Here is a 27,620-nt window from a genome sequence, read left to right on the forward strand (position 1 = left end):
CCCTCACATTCTCTCATTTCTCCTTCCTCTGCCTGCTTGGTCGTATCTCTCCTTCCATCCTTGCGCTCTCCATGGCCCTCACTCCTTTCTTGCAGGTGGAGGTTGAGAATTTTGTCCTCCGAGTGGCCGCAGAGTTTTCATCCAGGAAGGAGCAGCTCATCTTCCTCATCAATAACTATGACATGCTCCTCGGTGTGCTTATGGTAAGTGTTGGGAGGAAAGTGGAGGGCGAAGTGAATCGGGATGTTGTGAGTGTGAAGTGCTGGCGTGGAGTCTGCCTTAAGGTTCTTGTGTGCTGGGCACCGAGTTGTCTGCCAGGGTTGTTGAAGGGGAGGGTGGAGGCCATGAAGAGTCTTGTCTTGGCTGGTAGTTAGGTTTCTGCCCAGGGGAGGCGGTGCAGAGTCTCCTTCAAGGCTGGCAGTGAGGCACATGTGGGGGCAGGTGTTGAGTTTGGTCCAAGGGCATTGGCTGGCTCCATCCAGTGGTGCTGGCAGGGTTGGGGTGGACTGAGGGTGCTGATGTGAATTGTTGGACTGCTTGTAAGCCTATTTGACAGTGCTGAAGGGGAGCGTGCCTATGGCTGGCATACTTAATCAGAGTATGTAGGTGGTGTTACGAGACCCCCCTTGCTCACCCCGCTTTGGTAGACGGTTCCTGGGGCGCCTCAGTGGAGCTGCTGTGTGGCGTTTCAATGCTGACTGAAGGCCCGTGCTGCCTTAGCGTGTTCATGTCATGATAGGCTTGTTATAGTTTATCTCAACGCTCTTGTGGCTTCATTGTGTGGGTCGCGTCTTAATCTCATGCTCTGCTTTCCCTCCACAGGAGCGTGCAGCTGATGATAGTAAAGAGGTGGAGAGCTTCCAGCAGCTGCTCACCGCTCGCACCCAGGTCAGTACAAGTCTCAGATTACCGTCTTAGAAGTCTACCCAACTCGCCCCTGTGTGTCGGTGGCCCTGTAATTCAGGTGCTCATGCCCCTAGGTGTCTGTTGCCCTGTAGTTCATGTACTCATGCCCCTGTGTGTCTATGGGCCCTGCACATCCTGTACACTTCTCTGTGTGTCTGGTCCCCCTGTAGGACCTTTAAACAAGTCCATGTCTGTCTGCAGTTCATGTACTCATGCCTCTGTGTGTCTGATGCCCCTGAGCTTATGCCCCTGTGTGTCTGTGGACCCTGCTGACCCTGTGCACGTCTCTGGTGTCTGGACCCCTGCAGATCCTGTAACCAAGTCCCTGTCTTTGGACCCTGCAGTTCATGTACTTGTGCCCCTGCGTGTCTGATGCCCCTGAGGGTCCTGAGCTTATGCCCATGGGTGTGTGTGGGCCCTGCAGGTCCTGCACGCGTCTGTTTGTCGGTGGCCCTGCAGTTCATGTACTCATGCCCCTGTGTGTCTGATGCCCTAGTGTGTCTGTGGGCCCTGCAGGTCCTGTACATGTCTCTGTGGCCCTGCTGTTCATGTACTCTTGCCCCTGTGTGTCTGATGCCCCCGAGGGACCTGAACCTATACCCATTGGTGTGTGTGAACCCTGCAGGTACTGTACACCTCTCTGTGTGTCTGCTCCCCCTGCAGGTCCTGTAAACAAGTCCCTGCCTCTCTGTGGCCCCTGCAGTTCATGTACTCATGCCCCTGTGTCTGATGCCCTTGTGGGTCCTAAGCCTATGGCCCTGCAGGTCTTGCAAACATGTACCTGTGTGCCTGTGGGCCCTGCAGGTCTTGCAAACATGTACATGTGTAACTGTGGCCCGAAGGCCCTGTACATGTGCTTGTCAGTAGGCCACAGGTCCTGTAAACATGGCCCTCTGTTACTGTGGGCACTTCACTCCTGCACCTGTGCCTCTTAAGGCTTCTGTGCTCAAAAAGGAGGGTCCACCTAGAAGTTCAGACAGGGGCATAGGATAATCTGAATATAGGGAATGGGTCCTGTACTTAATTAAAATTTGCTACGGGTCCAGACACACAGTATAATAAATGCACTTAATCCAGCCACATACTCTATATTGGTACACATGAACAGCCATAAGATATCAGAGCAAACACAAGGAGATGATGGACGGAGCGCTGAAACTTTTCAGACCCAGTTCAGACCCTAGCCTGGCTGATGAGGCCAGACCAAACTACCAAGCCAATTCTTATACTGGGAAGGAAACAAGCTACCGGGGACCGGTTTCTGGCATTTCAGCCGTCTTCGGCCCGGCTTGCTTGAATCCTGATGGTGCAATGAGCAAGGGACTCACATCTGAGTATTTAGTTTAGTCTGCCCTGTTCCCATGATGCACTGGGCCAGGGACAGACTGATTTGCATATAGCCAGGTTCTGAGCTGGGATGGTGCAGTGAGATAAATAACGGTGATGGATCAAGCCCTGATCTTTGGACTGGGTAAGAGTGGTCTGCTTAATTCAGACACTCTGTTCATCACCACCCCCTTTTCTGAATCGTTTTTGGCCACTATAGGTGTGGCAGGGTATACTCAGACATGAGTCCCTTTCTCACTGCACCATCAGGATTCAAGCAAGCCGGGCCGAAGACGGCTGAAATGCCAGAAACCGGTCCCCGGTAGCTTGTCTCCTTTCTGGTGAAGAATTGGCTTGGTAGTTTAGTCTGCCCTGTTCCCATGATGCACTGGGCCAGGGACAGACTGATTTGCATATAGCCAGGTTCTGAGCTGGGATGGTGCAGTGAGATAAATAACGGTGATGGATCAAGCCCTGATCTTTGGACTGGGTAAGAGTGGTCTGCTTAATTCAGACACTCTGTTCCTCACCACCCCCTTTTCTGAATCGTTTTTGGCCACTATAGGTGTGGCAGGGTATACTCAGACATGAGTCCCTTTCTCACTGCACCATCAGGATTCAAGCAAGCCGGGCCGAAGACGGCTGAAATGCCAGAAACCGGTCCCCGGTAGCTTGTCTCCTTTCTGGTGAAGAATTGGCTTGGTAGTTTAGTCTGCCCTGTTCCCATGATGCACTGGGCCAGGGACAGACTGATTTGCATATAGCCAGGTTCTGAGCTGGGATGGTGCAGTGAGATAAATAACGGTGATGGATCAAGCCCTGATCTTTGGACTGGGTAAGAGTGGTCTGCTTAATTCAGACACTCTGTTCATCACCACCCCCTTTTCTGAATCGTTTTTGGCCACTATAGGTGTGGCAGGGTATACTCGGACATGAGTCCCTTTCTCACTGCACCATCAGGATTCAAGCAAGCCGGGCCGAAGACGGCTGAAATGCCAGAAACCGGTCCCCGGTAGCTTGTCTCCTTTCTGGTGAAGAATTGGCTTGGTAGTTTAGTCTGCCCTGTTCCCATGATGCACTGGGCCAGGGACAGACTGATTTGCATATAGCCAGGTTCTGAGCTGGGATGGTGCAGTGAGATAAATAACGGTGATGGATCAAGCCCTGATCTTTGGACTGGGTAAGAGTGGTCTGCTTAATTCAGACACTCTGTTCATCACCACCCCCTTTTCAGGTGTCAACTGGGCTCTGGACAGGGGGTAGGGAGGCCTTCCTCTCTTTTGAGGGGAGCCAGTTTCGCATTCCAAAGGCAGCAGCGTCTTTGAAGCTTGCCGGCCGAACCAAAGGAGACTAATCAGCAGGTCATCCTGTAGGAGGGGGTGTTACACCTTCTTCTCTGATAGACTTTTGTTCTCGGTCTTCTGAGAGCAGAGGCTCTCATCCTAGGAGGTCAAAACAACGTCTTGTGAGGCAGGCTGCCAGAAACCAGTCAGCAAGCCCACCAGAGGCTGGTAGGTTTTCAGGGGGCACCTCTAAGATGCCCTCTGAGTGCATGTTCAGGTAAATTACCACTGGCATCAGTGTGGGTTTACCAATACGAGATGTTTGTTACCAAACATCCCTATCTTTAGTGAAGCCATCATTTAACTGGGGGAGATCCTTTTCACGTGTTCTAAAGTGGCTTCCTTGGTCAGTTGCACTGCCAGTAATGGAACTGACCAGCACAGGCGCATATCTGCTCATGCAGTTATGCCCTCACATGTAATACTAACCACCCTGCCTTAGGGCTATCAGGCCTGCTGTAGGGGTGACTTACAAGTATCACAAGCAGTGTAAGAGACATGGCACACAGGGAAGTGTGACCTGTTGTGTTTTTACTTTTGTCAGCACCAAGACACCCAGTCTGCAAAGGTATTTGTGGATGTGCTTGGTGAGGGGTCCCTTAGGGTGGCACAGTTGGTACTGCAGCCCCTAGGGAGCCTCTTTAGTACCTCCGGTCTTAGAATCAGGGGACCATTTACTAGGGACTTACAGAGGGTGCAAAAGGTTTTGCCAATTGGGGAAACAACTGTACAGTTTTAGGTAAAGAACACTGTGACTGGGGACCTGGGTAGCAGGAGTCCAGTACACTTCAATCAAAGTTGCATCAAGAACCAGGAAATCAATGGGGGTTTACTGCAACAAAACCCAGTTTCCTACATTAATATATGCATAATGAACAGCTCTGTGATGATTGAATATGTGAAAATAAGGCGTTCTGCAATCAAATGGGGGTTCACACAATGTAATAAAATTACTGATACCTGACACAAGAGAGAATCCTAATAACCTTACAAACCTACATAAAGTATGTGATTTCATGGAGTACATTTGACATTGCCCCTATTAGCAGCAAGTTTTAAGCATGTCCCGGAACCACTGTTTCCATAACAGTAGCTGTGTCCTGCGTGTGACACATCGGTTCAAGAATGTGTGCTTGACCTCCTATCCACAGGTTGTATTCCCAGCCTGTCCACTCAGCTTTTCATCTTTCTGAGGTTGATAAAATTAGTGCCATTGAGTTTAGTAATAAAGATTTTCAGATCCAGATACATCATTACAAGTCACCAGCACAGCATCCTTCCCCTGCCTATCTTGTTGACCTGCTCGCCACCTCCAGTCGCTCTTGACACAACCAGAACTGGGACCCCATAGACTTGAAACTAAGAAGTGTAAAAAAGACAAAAGGCAAAGGACTTTCACAATCTGTGAACTCAGAATATGGAACAGCATCCCCATATGTGTGATGTGCGCCCCAGCGCTGCTGCAATTGAGGAAAGAGCTGAAGCCTAAACTCCTTAAATCCACTACATCACAACAGAGTACCAATCTAATTCCACTCTCAGAACCCAGCTACATCTCCAATCACTCATTGACTGCATATTTGCTTTTGACCCCATACAGTGCACTGTTGCCTTTTGTCTGTGTTTGTGCTATATGAATACCATATCAAATATGCTACTTACCAGTATGCATCTGTTCTTGGCATGTAAGGCTGCTGACATTCATATCTGTGCATAGATCGCCGCCTAGTGTTGGGTCCGGATGTTTGCACATTGTTGTCCTGGAAGAGTCTTCGAAGTATCACGAGGTAGGTGGCTCCTCCCCCGGACTACAGTGCGCATGGGCATCCTCTCCATCCTCCGATTGTTTTTCGCCATTATGGCAGGGATGGAGTATGATCCAGTAAGTAATGTCCATGCTAAGAATAATTCTGAGTGCTACAGCTGCGACAGGCACCGGGGAGGAGTGAGGGCGATATGAATGTCAGCAGCCCTACATGCCAAGAACAGATGCAAACTGGTAAGTAGCATATTCCGTTCGAGGCATGTGGGCTGCTGAATTCATATCTGTGCATAGAATGTATAGCAGTATCCCCCCTAGCGGTGGTTGCCTGTGCCAGCTGCAGCAGCCTGAAAAAGAGTCCGGAGTACAGCCTGTCCTACAGCTGCTTGCAGTGTACATCTACGCAGTAGTGTTTGGTAAATATATGTATGATAGTCCATGTGGCTGCTCTACATATGTCTTCTAGAGGAATGTTTCCCAGGAAAGCCATGGATGCCCCTAACTTGCGTGTGGAATGCGCTCTTGGGGGAACTGTTAATGTGCGTTTAGCTTTTTGATAACAGATCTGTATGCACTTAACAATCCATCTGGCTATACCTGATTTGGAAATGGGGTTGCCTTTGTGCTGTGGTGAGAAGGCAACAAACAGTTGTTTAGTTTTCCTGAAAGTTTTTGTCCTGTCTATATAGTACAGGAGAGCTCTTTTAATGTCCAGGGTATGTAGAGCTCTTTCTACCACTGAATATGGATTTGGGAAGAACACTGGCAGTTCGATAGTTTGATTGATGTGAAATTCGGATACCACTTTTGGCATAAATTTAGGGTTTGTACGCAGTACTACTCTATTTGCATGAATTTGTATGAATGGCTCCTGAATAGTTAGGGCTTGTAGTTCACTAACCCTTCTAAGTGATGTAATCGCCACTAGGAAAGCCACTTTCCACGTTAGGAACTGTATCTCACACGAGTGTAGAGGTTCAAAAGGTGGTCCCATTAGTGTGGTTAGAACCACATTCAAGTTCCAGACAGGTGAAGGTGGGTGTCTTGGCGGAATCACTCATTTGAGTCCCTCCATAAAAGCTTTAATAGCAGGTACTCTGAAGAGTGAAAGGTGTTGCCTGTTCTGAAGATAAGCTGCCACCGCAGCTTAGTGTATACATATGGAGCTATAGGCTAGATTGCATCTATCCAAATGTAACAGGTAACATATGATGTTTTGAGTAGATGCATCTAGCGGATTTATGTCATTATTGGTACAATAGATGACAAATCGTTTCCACTTCGCCGCATAGCAAGCTCTGGTCGTAGGTCTTCTTGCCTCTTTGATAATGTTCGTACAGTCAGGAGGCAAGTTCAGGTAACCAAACTCTATGACTGCAGGAGCCAGATCGCAAGGTTCAACTGTTGCGGATCTGGTGCTGAATGTCTCCATGGCTCTGCGTTAAAAGACGGGGTGTTAATCACAGCCTTTGACGAGGCACCACGGAAAGTTCTAGGAACGTGGTGTACCACGGTTGCCTCGCCCACGTTGGAGCAACTAGGATGAGTGTTATGGAGTGTTGTCACAGTTTGCTTGCCACTAGTGGTATGAGCGGGGCTGGGGGAAAAGCGCACCTGCCTGACCAGTTCATCCATATCGCATTGCCCAGCGACTGCGGATGTGGAAACCTGGCGGCGAAGCTTTGGCATTTTGCGTTTTCCCTTGTGGCGAACAGGTCTATCTCTGGGTGACCCCACTGCTGGAAGTACGGATGCAGCACCGAGGGATATATCTCCCACTCGTGCATCTGGTTTTTTGTGTCTGCTGAACAGATCCGCCATCTGGTTGTCCCTGCCTGGGAGGTGTTCCGCCATGAGGAAGATGTTCCTCTGAATGGCCCACTTCCACATGCTTTGCGCTAGATGTGACAACTGTGGAGAGTGTGTCCCTCCCTGCTTCTGTATGTAATACATGGCAGTCATGTTGTCCGTCCGGATCAACACGACTTTGTTGCACAGGTGTACTTTGAAGGCCTTCATCGCCATGAAGATCGCCATCAGTTCCAGCAGGTTGATATGCATCTTCCTTTGCTGTGTAGTCCATAGTCCCTGCACCGTGTAATGGAGGACATGCGCTCCCCAGCCCAGGAGAGATGCGTCCGTTGTCAGCACTATTTGTGGTACAGGCTCTTGGAACGGTCGTCCCCTGCAAAGGTTTTGTGGGTTCCAACAATGCAGAGAGTGGTATGCACGACCGGTCACCAACACTAGGTCTTTTAACTGTCCTTGAGCCTGGTTCCACTGCCGTGCTAAGCATTCTTGAAGCGGACGCATGTGTAGCCTCGCGTGAGGGACTATGAAGATGCAGGAGGCCATCATGCCTATCAACTGCATAAACACCCGTGCTGGGAGCGAGTGTTGGGGCCTGAATTTCTGAATCAGCAACTGAATACCGCTGATTCTTGCTGAGTTTGGCTGTGCTTTTGCTACCAGAGTGTGTATTGTCGCACCCAGGTACTGTTGTACGTGAGCGGGTTGGAGATGAGACTTTGCGTAGTTTAGTGAGAATCCGAGGCTGTGTAGGAGGTGAATAGTGCGCGACATGTGGCTGGCATATTGCTGGACCGACTTTGCCTGGATGAGCCAGTCGTCCAGATAGGGGTAGACGTGGACATGGTTTCTCCTTAGGTGCGCCGCCACTGTCGCTAAGCACTTGGTAAACACCCTGGGTGCTGTTGTCACCCCAAAAGGCAGGACCTTGAACTGGCAGTGCTGGTTTTGTATGGTGAACCTGAGATACTTCCTGCGTGCAGGATGTATTGGTATGTGGAAGTATGCGTCTTTTGGGTCTAGAGTTGCGAGGAAATCTCCCTGACTGAGCAATGGTAGGAACCTGCTGGAAAGTGAGCATGTGAAAATGTTCTGACAAGATGTATTGGTTTAGGGGCCTGAGGTCCAGTATTGGCCTGAGAGACCCGTCCTTTTTGGGGATTAAGAAGTTCAGCGAGTATACCCCTGTACCTTGTTCCTGTATAGGGACGAGTTCTATGGCCCCTTTTTGCAGCATACTGATTACCTCTTGCTGCAATAAGTCTATGTGCTCTGCTGACATAGGACGGTGTCTTGGGGGTATGTTGGGTGGAGTGGAGGTTAGCTCTAGACAATAGCCGTACTGAATAAGTTGTCTCACCCACCTGTCTGTGGTAATGCTCTCCCAGACTGGCAGTAACTGTTGTAATCGCCCCCCGACTGGTGTTACATGGACCGGGGGCAGTGACAAGGCGTCACTGTTTAGTATTGGCGGAGGATCTGGTGTTGTTATTCCCCCGTCCTCTGCCCTTGCTGCTGTTGCCACGGTATCCACCTCTATTATTTTTATTGTAGGTGGTTTGCGTGCTCCCTTTATTGTATGGGATCTGTTGCGATGCCGGGCCTCGTGTAGGTCCTCTGTTACTGGAGCGACGAAAGGAACCTCCTCTACATTGTTGCAACTGCAGGGTCACCCATGGATTTGGCCGTGTCAGTGTCTTTTTTAATCTTTTCTAAGATTGTGTCCACATCAGGACCAAAAAGAAAATCTGGGTTCACAGGCTGGTTTAGTAATGTGGTCTGGATCTCAGGTTTGAATCCCGAGATGCGCAACCAAGCATGCCTCCTGAGCATGACGCTTGTGTTGATGGCCCTTGCTGCAGTGTCTGCTACGTCTAGTGCACACTTAATGGATGCGTTGGTAATGAGTTTACCCTCCCGTATTAGCATCTCTGCTCCCTCCTTGTAGGCCTCAGGCAAATGTTGTAGCAATTGCTCTAGAGTGTCATAATGTGCCCTATCGAATCTGGCTAATAGGGCCTGTGTATTTGAAATCCTCCAGATATTAGCTGCTTGAGCAGCCACCCTTTTCCCAGAAGCTTCCAGTACTTTAGATTCTTTGTCTGGAGGAGGAGCATCACCCGTAGTTTGTGAGTAGGCCCGCTTACGGGCATTGGAGACCACCAAGGAGTCTAACGGCAGCTGTCCCTTAATATATGTAGGGTCCACAGGCGCCGGTCTGTATTTCCTTTCAATCCTGGGGTTAATAACCCTTGCTCTAGTGGTTTCTTTGAAGATGTCCATTGCGTGTTTAAGGACACCCTTTAGCATTGGCAAAGTTTTTACAGATTTCTCTGAAGAGGAGAAAGTGTCAAACAGGAAGTCCTCTTCAACTGGGTCAGCATGCATGACCACATCATGATTTAGTGCTGCCCTTTCAATTAAAGCGTTGAACGCAGCCGTATCTTCAGTTGGTGAAGTTTTTGCAGGATAAGAGGGAGTATCAGGAATAGTTTGTGATTCTCCCTGGTCAGCAGGGTCTGCCCAGGTTAGAGTTTGGTCATCCTGATCAGTGTCCACAGGATAATTATATTGTTCCTCATCATCATAACCAATATCTTCGGTAGTGGGTGTGGGTGAATATGCCGAAGTGTCCTGGCCATAGTACCGCACAGTCTCAAAAAGGACAGGTGAAGTTGCAGAATCCATTTTCTTTTTGAGTGGAATTTTGTATAATTCCAAAGTATTTCAAGATCTGATTTTCCTCTGATAAATAGTAAGTTAACCAGATTCTGAGTCTATATGTAACTTGGACTGGTCATCATATGAGGGCTCCTGGTACATAACGTCCTCTTCCGGAGGATGACTCCTCTTCCCCAATGACACCTGTTTAGGGGTTTCGACCCTAGGTTTCTGATCGAGCGCCTTGGGGCGTGCAGTCGGTGGTAGTCCGAATTTTATCGGTGGGATAGTGTCTTTAGACAGACTGACCTTCTTCGGTGCATGCGTCGATGTAGGCCCGACCGACTTTGCCCTTTCGCCTGTAGTTTTTTGGGCGTGCGCCGACTTCGGTGCTTGTGGCGTCGGAGGCGCGCTTTTTCGACCTCGACTCGACGTAGTTCTTCGAGGCGCTTCTGACTTTCGACTCGAGGCCTTTGACAAGCTGGGGTCTGTCGACCTGATGCTTCGGATCGAGACCCTTCCGAGACTCGAGTCCTTTGTTGATGTTGCTGTCCATTGACGTCGACGTCTTCGGTTCGACGTGCTTGGATTTAATGGCGGACTTCAGCGCCCCGATCTTCGGTTCGACACTCTTTACATTTGACCCCGCAGGGTTGTCGACACCTGATCTTTTCGTCGACTCCGATGGGTTCGAGGTTTTCGATCCGAGGACTGTTTTCAGCACTTTCGGTTTCGTCATGGGCTCGATAGCTTTCGGTTTCGATTTTGAGTATTGGAACCGATGGCTCATGTAATGTTTGTGTAGTAATCACACTTAAAACTTGGTAAAATTGAAGAAGTATTTATTCAGATACAGCTTTCAGTGACCCTCAGCTTCAACTGCTTGCAAAAGAATCTTTCATGATGTCACACAAACATCAGAAAGTTCTCTTCTTAAAGAAGACATCACCACACATCTCCCCCTCATAATAAAATATAAATAAGATACACAACTTCCTAAATCATCATAATAATAAGATGATACTAACAACATTGCATACAATTTGATAAAACAGATGTTCAAGATACAACTTGAGGATTAACGAGGATTAATTTTACATATACTTCCCAAACTCCAGATTTTTCCATTGTCTAATTTTGCAACTGACCCCATGACCTTAATTACTTTTTGAGGTTGAGAATATTTACTTTCTCCTTTTTTAACAAATCCAGACTTCCTCACAACAACCCAATCACCATTCTCAATTCCCACAACTTTCACTCCTTTTCTTTTATCATAACTTTCTTTGTTCCTAGCATGAGAATCTTCCATCCTTTCAGCCATGCACTCACGATCCACCCAAACTTGATCTTTCCTCCTTAGCCAAATTGGTGATTCTTTAGTGGCTGGTTCTCTCCCTTTCAATGCAATGAAAGGAGAAATTCCCGTAACAGAATGAGAAGTTACCCGATGAGCCCACATCATCTTATTTAATTCTTCCCTCCAAGCTAGACCGTTTGCCAGAGATAACTGGATATTGTCCATTGCAATCCTATTGACCCTTTCAACAAGGCTGTTAGCCTGTGGTCTGAACAGTGCTACTTGAACATGTTCAATCCCAAAATCATCAAGGAATCTTTTCATCATGCTAGACACCAATTGCACTCCATTGTCAGTAACCAGTGTTCTAGGAATCCCTTTTTCCATGAATACTTCCTTTAAAAACTCAATTACTTTTGTTGCTGTGATATTCTCAACCGGCTTAATGGTGAACCACTTACTATGATAATCTACTAAGACCATCAAGAATCTGCTCCTAGAACCCAATCTTTCCACAGGACCCAAAAAATCCAAGGCTAATTTCTCCCATGGACGGTCAGGAACCTTCACACATCCCAAGGGTGGCTCACGTATAACTTTGCACTTGTCACTGTTACTACAAGCATAACAGTCTTTAATCACCATTTCTACTTCTTTGTCCATTTCTGGCCACCAGAAACTTTGCCTCAATCTTCTCTTACACATACTCCTGCCAAGATGACCCTCATGCACCAGTTTAATCAATCTTGGTCTCAACATCTTTGGCGGTACAACCCTATTGCATCTTAATACCTTCCCAGAGTGGATACTTAACTGATCTTTCACCTTAACATATAGTTTCAGATCTTCATCCAAATCTGACATATTTCTCCATCCATTAGTTATAGCACTCTTTAAATATTCATACAACTCATCACCTTCCAAAGCCACACACCACTCCTCACTACTCAAGGCCACTCCATTTCCATCTGCCATAAGATCAACTTCAACAAAAGAAGAAATCTTTTCCTCTTCCACAATCGGCATGCGAGACAAACAGTCTGCTACAATATTTTTTTTTCCTCTTACAAAATCAATTGTAAAGTTCATGTCCATGACCGATAATAGCCATCTAGAAATTCGAGGAGTCACATTTCCTTCCAGACCTTTACCACCTTTAAATATATACAATAGTGGCTTATGATCAGTTCTGAGCACAAAAGGCAAACCCCAAAGATAAAACTTGAAATGAGGCATTGCCCAACAACATCCCAATGCTTCCTTTTCTATTGCTGAATAAGATTTCTCAGCACCTTGTAGACGACGCGATGCATATCCTATTATTTTCTCCTCTCCATCAGCATACTGTGTCAAGACGGCACCCAAACCTACATTACTAGCATCTGTCGTCAACACAGTTTTTCTACGAATATCAAAATGGCACAACACAGGAGCACAAATCAAAGAATCTTTGACCTTCTTAAACGCCTCTTCACAAGCTTGATTCCATTCAAATTCAATACCTTTTTTCAACAATGCCCTCATCGGCTCAACCAGATCAGAAAAATTAGACACAAATTTTGATCCAGTTGTCCTCGTCGCCATGAAAAGTGTAGTAATCACACTTAAAACTTGGTAAAATTGAAAAAGTATTTATTCAGATACAGCTTTCAGTGACCCTCAGCTTCAACTGCTTGCAAAAGAATCTTTCATGATGTCACACAAACATCAGAAAGTTCTCTTCTTAAAGAAGACATCACCACAGTTTTCTTAGCCGGGCCTTGACGCGGGGCTATAGAATGTTCTTCACGATCTCGGCTAAGGCCTTCTGGCGATGCCTCGACCTGAGCCTTTGAAAGTCTTTGAGTGTCTGTTTCGGGCCCTGTACCCACTGTTGGGCCTGTTTCATCGCTTGAGTCGTCATCAACTGCTCCGATGGGGGATACGTTGTCCGTTACCTCGACGACGTTTTCCAACTCGGCGTTGTCTTCGTCTTCTTCATAATAGTCGGAGCCATGCTCCGAACCGGGATCCGACTGCTGTTCTGGATCCTCTGCGTTGACGACCTCATCGTCGTCTTCATCGAAGATATTCACCGGGTCGGGCGCTGGCTTCGACAACGTTTGCCTAGCTGCACGTCGGAGTCTAAGCATCTTCTTCGACCTGAATCGAGCACAAGCTAGACAGTTGTTCTCGTCATGCTCCGGTGATAAGCACTTGTTGCACACCGGGTGTACATCGATGTGCGGGTACTTGGAGTTACAAAGGGGACATCGTTTGAACGGGCTCCGTTCCATCGACGATCATGCCTCCGGTGTCGAAAAGGCCGCGCAGCTCTCTTTTACGTCCTGCTCAAGAAAACTGGAACAAGAACTCGGCACCGATCGAAACAATACCGACGACCCCTAAGGCCTTTTGGCCTTTAGAAAGTTTCCGAACTTGAGTAAAGAAAAGTACATCCGAACCCAATGGCGGAAAAAAACAATCTGAGGATGGAGAGGAAGCCCATGCGCACTGTAGTCCGGGGGAGAAGCCACCTATCTCGTGATACTTGAAAGACTCTTCCAGGACAACAATGTGCAATCATCCGGACCCAACACTAGGCGGCGATCTATGCACAGATATGAATTCAGCAGCCCACATGCCTCGAACACATAAATATATCTGGTATTCTTTACCAAGATGGCAAAAAGAGTGAACGAGCACTTTACCCATCTATAAATGTATGTTATTCTCTGCTCTAGACTCAGCAGGTGCTCTGCTCAGGAGCTCCCCCTCAGTGCTGTGGCCAGAAGGTCTCTGCTGGAGTAAACTCCATCAACGCCTCTCCAGAACGTCTCTGATCTCTTGGATTAAGCTCTTTGGATGCTTTCCTGGAGACTCTCTGCATGATCTTCCCTGTAGCTTTCTTACCTGCTTAACCTCTTTTTACCTTCGCCCGCCCTCTCCCCTCAGGAGGGCTCTGAGGTTTTGTACCATCCGCCTGTGTGATCGATTTGGTAGCTGCTCTGAATTGTTTACGGGCCTGTGCTGAGCTGCTTGCATGCGCTCCTGTAGGGTTCTCTTTACCTGTGTTGGTTCCCGCAGGTTCTCTTAAAGGAGCCCTCAATCATCCAGGATTTGTATAGCGCGACCACTTCACCCGTGCGGGTCTCAAGTCCCTCCTGACCTGTTGGAGCGATGGAGCTGCTCCGGGGTGTTCCGCCAGGTGGGAGAAGGATGCGCTTTGTGCTAAGCTCCATCTTTGTGCACAGGACCTTCCAAATTCCTGTGCCGAGGCCCTTTATACACTCATACTAAGCGCCTTAGATACTCTCCTGCAGGCCGCCTGTGCTATGCTCCTTGTATGCTCTTTTGCAGGGATGCTCTGATGTCACAAGCTAAGCCCCATGTATGCTTCGCTGTAAGCTTGTGGTATTCTCTGCTGAAAGCTTCTGGTATGCCCTTCTGCAGGAGACTTTGGTTGTCAAGTGCTAAATATCTTGTTTGCTCTCCTGCAGGAATTCATCGAAGAGATCCTGTCACCTCCCTTTGGTGGAATGATGGCCTTTGTGAAGGAGTCGGAGTCGCTGATTGAGAAGGGGCAGCTTGACCGATTGAAGAATGAAGAAGGTGAGGTCACATCACATTCGGGCCCAAGACTCCATGGTTTTCCCTCTTCTAGTCCGTCTGCTCCATCTTACCTTCTGACCGGCTACTTGTCAGTACTTCCTGCAACTGACCGGCTGCCTCATTGTTGGTTCCAGGAAGCTGGTTGTTCTGTGGGGTGTCTAGCAGTCGCAACCTTTTCGTTCTCTCGAAGCTTTCTGGGTTTGTTAGGGAGGTGGCGGAACACTTCTTAAGTGATGGGCGCGTTTCAGATCTAGTGTAAAAGGTGAAGTATAACACCTTTTCTCCAAGGAGTGTGGTGTACAGCAAGGATTTGCAGGGTCCGGTGAGAGGTGGGGCTGCAGTTTTTTCAAATAGGAACCGCGTTGTCTGCAGCCCCGTGTTCCATCATGGGTAAGATACAACATCCTGTTTCTCTCCAAGTGGTGTCGGTGGATAGAGTACCACTGCTCTTTCTTTTCTTAAACATTTACCTCTGGAGTCTGCTCCTAGGTAGCTCTTAACAGTGTTTCTCCATTGAATGGAAGGGGTGAGTGTATCCATGTCTTTCTCTTGGTCAGATGTAATGCCCTGTATTAGTTTTAAGGTTTGTGTGTGCCCAACTTCCTTCCTGTGAATGGATGTCATGCCTTGGGATAGTTTTAAAGAAGAATGACTGTGTCGAAGTCTAACCTTGAAATGCTCTCTATTATTTCTAAGGAGAGGTAAGTGTGCCCTAGTCTTGCCCTTGAAATGCTCTGTGTTACTTTTAAGGGGAATGGATGTGATGTCCTATGTTAGGATTAAGGAGGGGAGGGGTGTGCCCCTTGTCCTTCTCTTGAAACAGTCCATGTTAGTTTTAAGGATGGAAGAGTATGCCCTTGAACAAATCTGATGTCCTGTGTTATTTTTAGGGAGGGGAGGGTGTGCTCCAATCCTTCTCTTGAAACGCTCATGTTCGTTTTAAAAGAGAAGGACTGTAATACAGTCCTTCTCTTGAATTGATGCAACGCTCTGTGTTACTTTTAAGTAGGGGATAGTCTATCCCTGTGTCTTCTGTTTTGGACCAAGTGGAAAAGAGCCCATTGAACAATAATATCATATGTCGCTTTGAAAAGTCCTAATTTTGCTTGTACAGTAACACCACCTCACCTCCCTTAGGCCGCGTAGTGCAGCTGGTCCGTGGATTTGCTGCCACCTGGAAGCAGTCAGTTGAGAACCTGAGCCAGGATGTGATGCGTTCCTTCACCAACTTCAAGAATGGCACCGGTATCATCCAGGTGAGGGCACTGAGCACTGGCACTACTTATCGAGGGATTGCAGGCAGTAATGATGAATGCACCGGTATAATACAGGTGAGGGCACTGAGCGCTGGCGCTTGTACTTGAGCGATCGCGGGCAGCAATGACTGTGTGCACCGGTATCATCCAGGTGAGGGCACTGGCGCTCGTACTTGAGCGATCGCGGGCAGCAATGACTGTGTGCACCGGTATCATCCAGATTAGGGCACTGCGCGCTGGTACTTGTCATCGAGCAACCGCAGGCAGTAGTGAATTTGTGCACCAGTATCATCCAGGTGAGTGCGCTGAGCTGGCACTCGTTCTCGAGGGATCGGGGGTAATAATGACTGTATGCACCCGTATCAACCAGGTTAGGGCCCTGAGCACTGGCACTTTGTTATTGAGGGATCGGAGATGGTGTTCACCCGTCCCTAGTACAGGTGCCGCACTCCAGCTGTGGTTTCAGGAGCAGTGGGGAGCAGGTCATGGATACCGTCATTGTCCAGGCATGGATGCCTGTTAGAAATTGGGTTTCTGGTTGGCACCCTGTCCAAGCAGGAACCACAATCCTTTTGAGGGTAAGTCAGATGTACACCCTAAATGAACCTGTTCACACCCTCTGGTAGCTTGGCACAGAGCATTCAGGCTTAACTTAAGAGGCAATGTGTAAAGTATTTGTGCAACACTTCAAACAGGAAAACAGTGAAAACACCACAAAAAGATACCATACCTGGGTAGAAAAATAGAGCTTAATGTAATGAACAAAACAAGACCAAAACAACAAAACTCCAATAAGTAGATCCAGAGTTATGAATTTTTAGAGAATAGCATGAAACAGAGTGCTTAAAAGCATTAAGTGCCCATTGGGGCTATCTGGTTGTGCTAGACCAGGTCAAATCCAAACGTTCAGGAGGACCACGATAGAGCGGGGGTCAGATACAGGGATCAGTCGTGGCCCTCTGAAACCGTACTATGGTTCCAGCAGAGTGACAATCCTTTCAGTAGCATAGCAGTCCTTCTTCCTGGCAGGGTATCCACAGGTCTAGAACTGTACTGTGTTGGTGGTGTCAGGGTCCAGTACCTATACCAAGTGGTGCCAATTTGCTCTTCAAAACCCTCTCTTTGATGTCTCCTCCACTTCCCTGCCCTTCCTGCTGTGGCCTCAGACTCACAACAGGAGGTTCTGCAGCCCTTTGTGTGGGGACAAACCCCAGCCCCTTTAGGTGTACATTTCAGCTCCTCCCTCCCATCCTGCCCAGGATGGCCCATAAGTCACACCTACGTTCCCTTTGTGTGTGGCTGTCTGGTGGGAATGCACAGGGTCCAGCTGTCACCCATCCCAGACATGTATTCAGAGACAGGTAGAAGGCACCGGAGGCCATATTATTCATAGTTTCCCGGGGGCACAATATGTTTTGTGCCTGCTTTGCACACCCCTTGGCACTTGGGTATTACAGAAGGGGCCGCTGAAGCTTGTGCGGCCCCTTTTGTAATACAGATAGTGCAGGTGCACATATGGCACCAGCGTTATCATTCGAGGGCGTTCCTTCATTTGGGTGGGTGGAAGCCTCATGCAAATGAGGGAATCTCTTTGCATCTGCATCCTGGTCATATTATAGCTTGCAGTGCAAAGGTAAAGAAGCTGTCCAGAGGTGTGCTGACAGTGCACCCCCTGATGACAGCCCTCTGGAGGGGGTGAAGAGGGTCTTATGGACACCCTAGACATCCCCTTGAAGGCAGGTAAACTAACTCACTGCATAGGATAGCTTGATTCCAGTGGCATGGGGAGCACGGGACTCACGTCTGAGCATACCCGTCCCACTCGGGGTGACAAATGCAAAAACAACAGTTGATGGACAGAATGCAGAACAATGTCATACGTTCCCCCCCAGTACAGAGATCTGGGCCTAAATCCATCGTTTTTTTGCTCACCATGCCATTCCAGTTTGAACCTACGCATATGCAAATCAGTCTTGTCCCTGCGCCCCATGGGAACAGTCCAGCCCGAACTGCCAAGCAAGGTCCTCAAGCATCCTAGGACCGGTTTCGGGCTTTCAGCCCTCATTAGCCGGGATAGCTGGACTCCAGTGGCATTGAGAGCGCAGGACTCCCGGGAAGACATGGCCTAGCAGTTCGGGCTGGACTGTTCCCATGAGGCACAGGGTCAGACTGATTTGCAAATAGCTAGGTTCAAACTGGAATGGCATGGTGAGCAAAGAAACAATGGATTTAGGCCCGGATCTCAGGACTGGGGTGAATGTATGTCCATCAACTGTTGTTTTTCCCCTTGAAGGTTTAACCAAGATGGCCCTCATGATCTTTGGCTGGTGTGGAGTTCATCTCACGCTTTGCTTCAAGTCAGACCTGTGGCAGCCACTCCTATAGGTGGTAGAGCCATAAGAGACTGGACCATTGAAGTGGATAGAGGAGAGGGGGGCGGTGGGGAGCCCGAGAATGCCTGCATTTTTCCCCCAGTGAGGGATTCCTCCTCTGAATGAGGTACAGAGAGCTCATCCCAAGTGATGAGAGAAGGTTCCCTCACAACCAGCTGCTCATATCTGCATCACTATATGATGTGTCGCACTCTACAAAAAAAAGAGAAACACTGGCCATTTAGGAGGTGATGGTAAACCTGCCCATTCATCAATGAGAGCAGGCCCCCTTGGGTGTACCGGAGAGAGGGCTAGAGCAGAAGTGCTGCTGAATGCAGAGTGCAAGCACTCATTATGGAATTATGGAATGTGTGAATACATGCATGAACCGAGTGAATCGCTCATTAAAAATAGTCGTACCCAGGAAGACCAGTATCAGCCAAGGGGGTGCTCGCCTTGATAGGGAAGGAGATTTGTGACTTGCTAAATTCGGAGGTTCTTCCATCTGACAACCTTGATATCACACATAATAAACTGGAAATAGGAAAAGTACAGATTGAGAACCAGTAGGTGTATTTCTGCGCTGCAAAAAGATACAGTCATCTTTGTACCCAACAGCTTAAAAGAAATGCTAAGAACAGTTAATGAATCGGCGCCATAGGAGTGGGAGTCTGCGCTGTTCCTTATCTGAATAGAACAACCCAACAAAGTGACACAACCGCCAGCATCTCAAGGAATAAGAGATGGAAAGGCATCCAGAGGCATCCTTGTGGTGCTTCACTGGCCTCAGGGTCTTGTTACAAGGGAAAAGGGCAGAACAGTGTAGAAGAAAGGCGGAGAGCGGGGTCTGATCCATCGGCCATGTCTAGCGTCCACTTCTGTGATTATTTTGATGCTCTGGAATAGCGAGGCCTCGGGTTAGGAACCGAAAGAGACATGGAAAAAAAATCAATCAATTTACTTTATTCAAATACAAGTTGTACTCATAAAAGTGAAGCGCAAAGCCGTTAAGTACATACAATAAAAGATTATTTAAAATGTTAAAAACAAATGCGTATAAAAGCATCCAGTCGTTAAAATTACCCTCCCAACGAAAAGTGCATAAAACACAAAGTCTGCGATTTTAAGACCATTCTGGTGATCTATAAAGTGTTCACTTTGCGACTGCGTCTGTTCAGAGCCCCCCAAAAGAATGGTCTCCTCCTCATCCACCAAATTAAAAAGCATATTCAGTGCATCCCTCCAGTTCTTAATACATTGTTTCCTTAGGAAGGGAATCAGAAAGTGCTTTGAGTACATAACATAAAAACCTCGGAAAAATGTAAAGTGCAACATTGTTTGCCTTGAGTTTCCGTCACAGGGACATGGTAAGGAATCCAGACCAGTGTTGAAGGCCATTGGGAAGCAAAGCAAGATCTCAACCACACTTCTGAGCGATACAGAGAACCAGTGGAAATACCTGCCAGATCATCAACAGCATGTGGAGGGCTAACAGAGTCCACCAATAACACGCAAGATCTCAGTCACACGTCGGTTAGCCCTATACATGCTCCGTAAGGACAAAACGCGTTGGCTGCTTCATGTTTTTATGACTACAAAATGTTTTTTAAAGAAGAATCTTGAATAAAGGAACTATATCACAACCTGCTTTTTCTGGTTTTGAGAATTTGTCTCTATATACACCTCTTACTGTTAAATGGAGTGCTGGACCACTGTTTTCTAAAGCCCTATACATGCTGTTGATGATCTAGCAGGTAGGGGTGGGCTCCATTGGTTCTGCGTAGCACTCTGAGCCCACCTGAACACGCAAGATCTCAGTCACACTTCTGTTAGCCCTCCACATGGTGGTGTAGATCTAGCAGGTAGGGGTGGGCTCCATTGGTTCTGCGTAGCTCTCAGAAGGTTGATGGAGATCTTGCGTGTAACATGTGGGTTCTGTTAACCCTCCACATGGTGTTGATGATCTACATGTAGGGGTGGGCTCCATTGGTTCTCTGTTGCCCTGTAAAAGGTTGTGGTGATCTTCGGTCTAGCGGGCGGCTTCTATTAGTCCTCTACACTGTGTTGATGATATAAGCCCAGGTTCTCTTTGCTCTGTGTATCCCACCATAGCTTAATGGCTGTCTTGTGGATAAGTGTGCGTTCTTTTGGATGTCTGTAGCTCTCTTATAGGCGTTGGTGATCCTGCGGGTGGGTTCTATTAGCCCCCTGCAGGTTGTTGATTATCTTACAGATAGCGGGTGGGTTCCATTATCCCTCTTCAGGATGTCTATCTTAAGGGTAGCAGATGCGTTCAGTTAGCCCTCTACACGCTGTTGGTGATCTAGCACATAGGGGGTGGGCTCCATTTGGTGTCTGTATCCCACTGCAGCTTGATGGTCATTTTGCTGGGTAGGGAAGGTTCTATTGGCTGTGTGCATGGTGATTTAATAAACTTCCCTCTCTCACATGTGGTTTGTTCTCTCCATCTCGCAGGGAGCGCTGACCCAGCTGATCCAGTATTATCACCGCTTCCATAAGGTACTGTCCCAGGCGCCCTTCAAGAATCTGCCGGTCCGCTCCGAGCTTATCAACATTCACCATCTCATGGTAGAAGTGAAGAAGCACAAGCCCAACTTCTGATGTGGCAGTAACGGCGCTTTCCAGAAACTGACTGTGTACGCCATTCTCCCAGGAAGTGACATCACAATATGCAGCAGCTCATACTTTACAGGAATTTGGATGAAATGTCAGAAATTCGCAAAAAAAGGATGTATATTATCACCTCAGTGGTACGCTCCCAGGAATACTGCTGCAAGCCTTTCGGAACCAGTAAAATCACTACCCAGGCTTCCCCAAAGCCCCTTTCTAAGAATTTACACGAGATGCCAGTACCTCTCTATGCAACAAGAATGTGATCCTGAAAGTGACATTCCCATTCCACACTACACAAACACACTACAGCAAAAGACCACTTGCGAGAATGATGATTCCAAGATAGGTGAGCATCTGGTTCTCCACGTGTTGGCGTTTTCTGGAAGAACTCACCACCATACTCCGAGACTGACAGGGAGCCCGGGTGCCCCACCACCTCGGCCACTCAACATAGTTCTATGCCAGTAAAACGTGTCTCCTGTCCTGCTACTCTTCGCCGGTGTTACCTTGTTGTACTGCCTCTTTCCTTCCCACGTGACGTCCGGAGAGCGTCATTCTGTTGTTGTCTTTACAGATATGTTCAGAAATAGGAGGAAAGACCCAGACTGCTCCAGAGAAGGTTACTGAGAGCACAGACTGTAAAACACCCTGAATACCCCCTTCCGTTCAGACAGCGGGGAGAGTGCTCTGAGGTCCAATGGCTGAACTTATGACCTTGAATGCTAAACCATCTTTAGGTTTATGTATCGTGGCATTCTGGGACGGGGAGAGTTTGGTGTTCGCATTCCATGTGTGGAGAATGGGAGCTTGACCCCAGACTAAAGACCGGCCACTTAAGAGAGTCCTACTCTATTTCTTCTGCCAGAGGTTGTGATCCCGATGAATTGCAGATCCCTCCTGTGAGCAGAGGACTTTTATGTGCCCCTTTCCAGTCCTGTCTGTCTTTCCTTTGGCTGTGGATTGTGCAACAACGCAAGACCTTGCACCCCGCGCCTCCATCTTTGGTTCTGTCTACTGTATCTTTGTGGTGTGGACGTTCCGCGGCTCTGTTACCAAACCTCTGACCAAGATGTACATAGTGATACTGGTGACAGTCGCGGGCTCTCATGCTTACTCTTGAATGTCTGAATAAATGATTTGCCTCTGATCTGGCCAGGGTGTCTGTTCCAGGTACCTTCGAATACTTTTCTCAGGACCCGAGGAATCTACCCTGCAAGGTTATTTCAGAATAATTATGCATAGTGGCATGTTTTCATATTGGGGAAATCTAGAATATGCATTAGAGTCAAACATGCCTGACATTAATGGAGTTCTCTTATAAGTTACAGAAACTTAAATGTTGTAAAATACCAACAGCAGAGCCGCATATTACCTTATATTTAATATCCATAGTTGGGAGGAAAAGGTCCCTTGACTGATGGTTAGTCACACCACTGCTATTATTTTTTTAAACATTACATATTACAGATTCAACCACTATATGGCTAGAATTATGAACAGAAACTTCAAAACCGTTGTTGCAGACACATAACTATTGCTACTGCACATTGCATTGCACATCAAGATTTCTATATCGTTGAGGCATGAGAGCTCGCCAGATGGAGGAAAACATGGCGCCCGCAGACTAAAGCGGTGCGCACGTCCTTGCAGAGCCCCCTGCTGCACCAGCTAGTATGTAAAATATAGCGCAACTACTGCTAGGAAATGGCAACACAGTAACACGCTTCAGAGGAACAACTTGGGAGACCTTTTTTTTTTTTTTTCTTTTTACCAGCTTGGGGTGTCTGTCTTCTTCACTCCGCTGATGTGCTTCGGGGTTGTATTACGGCCCCTCCACCCCTCCTTCGTGCCGCGGTGGGAACGAGCAGCCGTGGAGCTAAGGCGAGGCCCCAGAGCAGCGGCTCGCGGTCTCCTACGGGGGAATACCGGCGGTGGCAGAACAAGTGCAACAGTCAGAAACTGCTCTGCAATCTCCACCTTCTTTCGTGTGGCTGGTCCCCTGCTGAGGGGAGGTCTGAGCCCCCGACAAGCATGGCGTTGATCCAGGACGGTCCTGACTATCCTGGCGAAGTGGACGGTGAGAGTAGGGTTGTGGGTGCCCCCTCCAATGTTTGCAAGCGCATGGGCAAAAAACAGGCTGCCAAAAGCAAAGGCAGGCGGGGTAAAGGCACCAAACATCCACAGGCGCATGAGGGGTAGAAGAGACCGAATCCTTCAATATTTGATATATATATCATTGCCATATTTGGTCATTGCCATACAGGAGACACATCTCCTCAAAGCAGAGAATATCGATCTATTAAAAAAACAGAAATGGATCGATAAATTTGTGTGTACAGATCAAACTGCAAATATAAGAGGGGTCCTCTTTATTTTTTTAAAACAAGCAAAGGCCCACTTATACTGGAGTGTAAAGAGGATCACAGTGGGAGATGGCTCCTACTAAGAGTATCATTAGGCGGTTCGATTTGCTCACTGGTGGGCTACTAACCAGGATGATCCTTCTTACTTAGATACTATCCGAAGCCACCTGGTAACCTCCCAAGACCCTGTTATTTGGGTTGGGGACTTTAATATTCTGTTAAATCCTAAACTTGTTAAGTCTCCCAACTCTAGAGCATGTGTGTTCTTTGAATCAAGGCAAATTCTTGTGTCAATAATGGCACAGTTGGGGCTAGCGGATATATGGAGGGAAAGGGCAGGCAATAAACTGGGGGTCTCATTCCGAAATCTTAAATACAAGCATAAGTCAAGAATTGACTATGCACTGTTTAGTTATTGTCTCAAAGACTCATTGGTGGAGATAGTATATCTCCCTTCTCACCTCTCCGACCACTCGGCTATCCTTTTCATCTTAAAATCTGGCCAGCAGATTAGACATGCCTCATGGTCTTTTGACCGGACTATCTTATTAGAGGAGGCCGAACCTATTTTCCTATTAGCTGAGTCTAAACTCTTTCTGGAGGTTAATCGTAACTCTGCAAACATCTCGATCGTTTGGGATGCTTTGAAAGCCTTCTGGAGAGGCTGCATTGCTAATAGAGCCTCTCATAGACGGAGGATATACAGGGAGAAGATTGACAATCTCGAAATGGAAATGAATTCCATCGAACAAAAGTTCGGCATCCTTTTAGGCTCAAAAGATGATCAAGAGAAGCTGGTTGCGTTAAAAAAACAACTTGAAAGTATTTCACAAGAAAGGGTCGCCAGGAGATGGGAGGCGAGTAAAATCTCCCACTTTGAATTTGTTGAGGCAGCAGGTAGGGTTCTGGCTTGGAAAATAAAATCAGATCAAGCACAAAACTATATTAGAGAGATAAGGGTGGAAGGTGAATCATCTGCCCCGACCTCAAATTCCGATATTGGGAGTGCTTTTCAGGATTTTTTCTAGGCTATTTATAAGGAGGATATTCACGATGACCATACCGCAAGGGATTCTTGGCTCAATATAATTTCCTTGCCCACTCTCTCACATGAGCAAAGAAGGTGCTTGGAGATTGAAATTTCAGAAGCAGAAGTGAGTAATGCCATCGGACAAGTGAAGCGAGGGAAGCCCCGACGGTCTACCAGGAGAACTTTATCGCGTTTTAAGTGAAGCTATTATTCCAACTTTGACGACCCTTTTTAACAGTATTCTCTTGTTGGGGGAGGACCCTCCAAAGTCAGGGAGTGAAGCGACGATAGTCTTGATTCCTAAACGAGGGAAAGATCCGACTGAGTGTGGATCTTATCGCCCGATTTCACTCCTCAACAATGACTATAAAATATTTGCCGCCATTATGTCAATAGGTTGGGGAATGTAATGGGCTAAATTATTCATCAAGATCAAAAAGGCTTTATAAAAGGGCATCAGTTAGCTGATCTTATGCATGATTTAGTTGGGGCCATAGATATCGCCTCTACCTTCTCTCTTCCTTTGGCCACCCTTACTTTAGACGCAACCAAGGCCTTTGATAGGGTGAACTGGCCCTATCTTGGAGATAGCTTCTGTCGGGTTATAGCTCTCATGTAGAAGGCCTCAGCAGCTAGACTGCTTGTCAACAATGTTCTGACGGAGGCCTTTAAGATCACAAGGGGCACAAGGCAGGGCTGCCCGCTCTCCCCCCCTTCTTTTTTAATCTGTACATCAAGCAGTTTGCTCAGGTTTTAAGAGAAGAGGCTAACATTCCTTCTTTTAAATTTCGAGGGTGGGAAAGGCGGGTAGTCCTCTATGCAGATGATATTCTTATTCTTACATCTGACCCGGATTTAGGGTTCCCTACAGTTATTAAGCGGGCGGAGGAGTTCGGCCGGGTCTCTGGGTATGAGGTAAACGCAAGTAAAACTGAAATAATGGCCTGGAATATCACTAACACACAACTTGACGTGGCCTCCTCCATGCAGTATCTCGGAATTCGAATCACTCAAGAGGTTGGGAAAATCGCACAAAATAATATCGACTGGGTCTTCAAGGAATGTCAGAAAAAACTAAAATCCTGGCCCTACCTCCCACTATCCATACTTGGGAGGATAAACTTAGTGAAGATGTCTATTCTTCCTAAATACATATTTCTTTTTAACACCATCCCCTTGGCCTTTGAAGCGAAACAACTAGACAAAAGTCAACGGGAGATTAACTCTTTTATCTGGAAATATAAAGCCACTAGATTGGCATGGAATGTGTTGAGACGGAGGAGGGAAAAGGTTAGGCTGGCACTTCCTGACTTGCAGTACCATGCATGGGCCTTTCAGCTGTCGCATTCCAGAATGCTTTTGAAAACACCCTCCAGTTCACCGAGAGGAACAATGTTTCAGGCCACGCTAGTAGGGGCCGACCTACCAACTGATGGATTTCTGTTTAAGTTCGGGGACCAAAAATTCTTTAAAAAAATCAAAACAAAAATTCTTCAATCTCTGGCTAGAGCATGGGTGCAAAAAAAAAAAAAAATAGGGCTTTCTTACTTTTCAATTCTTGCACCTTTGTGGGACTCTCCAGGTTTACCATCTTGTTTTCAGGACAGTCTGGCGACTCCCCTGAAGGATGCCGGGATTGCGAGGTGGGGAGATCTGCTGGCAGGGGCCTCAATGATGTCATGGGGAGAGTTACGGGATAGGGTAGGCCCCGGCCTATCTAGGTTTAAACATATGCAGCTTGATAGTTGGGCTCAGGCTTTGTGTAGGAAAGGTGTCCCCCTGGGGAAAGTCAGCAACTTGGAATACCAGTTGGTGGTAAGGCAAGGGGGTGGTAAAGAGGTTGCATTTTGGTACTGGAGTATTTTGGGGGAAGTTGATGGGGATTTCATTCTCCCAGATGAATTGTGGGGGGGAGCTGGGTCTCCAATGTGAACAGTTATGGATGGATTCATTCACCCTTCTGTATAAAATTGTTAAACCAGCATGGCTGAGGCGCAATCAGCTCTTCACAGCACACCGTGCCTACCTTTCTCCCCGAAGGCTATCAAAATTCAAGCTAGGGAAGACATGCAATAAATGTAATCTGCCTGAAGCATCTAATGTGCATATGTTTAAAGACTGCCCCCCCATCTTCCTATTTTGGAAGAAAGTAAAGTCGTCGCTGGACTCTATTCTTAAGACATCACTGAATATTACTCTCCCATTAATTATTTTTGGCAAAGATGAAAATATCTTCGGCCATGCAAGATACTTTCTTTTTTACGCAATTCTTTTGGCAAGAAGACAAATCTGCAAGTTTTGGGTAGACACTGTTGCACCAACACACTCAGGCCGGTTGACGTCCCTATACGAAATATCCAAGGAGGATTTGGCTAGAACATGTAGTAAAAAAAAATTGGCTTTTTGGGACTTATTGGTACAGTGGAGATAGGATTTCCGTTTTTTTTTTTTTTTGCCTGTGAAGATATGTTTGCTAGAAGCCTATACAAACCAGTCAGGATTGTGGCCTCAGAGGTAATAGAGTTCTAGTTAAGGAGGAAACAGACCTTTGACTCCTCTGGTTTGCGCGGTTGATTGCTGTGATTTTTTAATTAAATATTTTGCATGTCTGGGTTGAGAAGCCGCTACCTTCTCAGTGGGTTTTTATGTTACGTAGGAATGAGCAGTGGAGCCGTGATCCTAGGTTTCTCCGTTGGTTGTATTGCCTGAGTTTTGATTGCAAGTAGCTAGTTCCCAATGCATTGATCACCTGTGTGCAATGCAGTGGGCTATGATGGATGTTCTTCTGGCCACTGGATCCAGTGTAGTGCTTTGAGGGCAGTAGTAATACGGTCCTTTCTATTTAGGTTTAGGACTCGTCTAGCTGCTATGCTCGGTATTCATTATAGTTTGACAATTAACTTTCGAATGAGACCAATACCGAGTCCATTTCCATAATCCAGTCTTGATACCGCTATCCGCAGTGATGCCAGCATCCGGTGTAAGAGTCCCGGGTAGGGACGATTCTCATAATGTAGAGTCTCTCGTTGCTTTCTTGGCTTAAGGTTGAGAAGAGATGGTGGGGTCCAAAGTCTCTGAGGCTTCTCACCCTGGTCGGTGCTGTCCTGTTTCCTGAGACAAAGAGGATATGTGGCTATGGTTTTTTCATGATCAACAGGGTAGTATTTCTGTTTCAGCATCGAGTGTGAGATGTATCTCCTGCATGAACTGTTCCACAACCGACGGGTCTCTGCTGAGTTTTGAAGTTTGGACCAGTTAGAAAAGTTT

General features: G+C 47.3%; 1 protein-coding gene across 1 annotated transcript in view; it reads left to right on the forward strand.

The window, feature by feature from the left end:
* VPS52 (VPS52 subunit of GARP complex) overlaps positions 1 to 22,107 on the forward strand; it is a 58,897-nt gene extending 36,790 nt beyond the window's left edge. Inside the window, exons 16-20 of the mRNA XM_086920631.1 lie at positions 96 to 203; positions 823 to 888; positions 14,587 to 14,698; positions 15,836 to 15,954; positions 20,802 to 22,107. Coding sequence (XP_086776757.1) covers positions 96 to 203; positions 823 to 888; positions 14,587 to 14,698; positions 15,836 to 15,954; positions 20,802 to 20,948 — 552 coding nt within the window. The 3' untranslated portion in view covers positions 20,949 to 22,107. The remainder of the gene's footprint in view (positions 1 to 95; positions 204 to 822; positions 889 to 14,586; positions 14,699 to 15,835; positions 15,955 to 20,801) is intronic.
* The last annotated feature ends 5,513 nt before the right edge of the window (positions 22,108 to 27,620 follow it).

This window comes from Lissotriton vulgaris, chromosome 5 (genome assembly GCF_964263255.1).
Source record: "Lissotriton vulgaris chromosome 5, aLisVul1.2, whole genome shotgun sequence".
Taxonomy (NCBI): Eukaryota; Metazoa; Chordata; class Amphibia; order Caudata; family Salamandridae; genus Lissotriton; species Lissotriton vulgaris.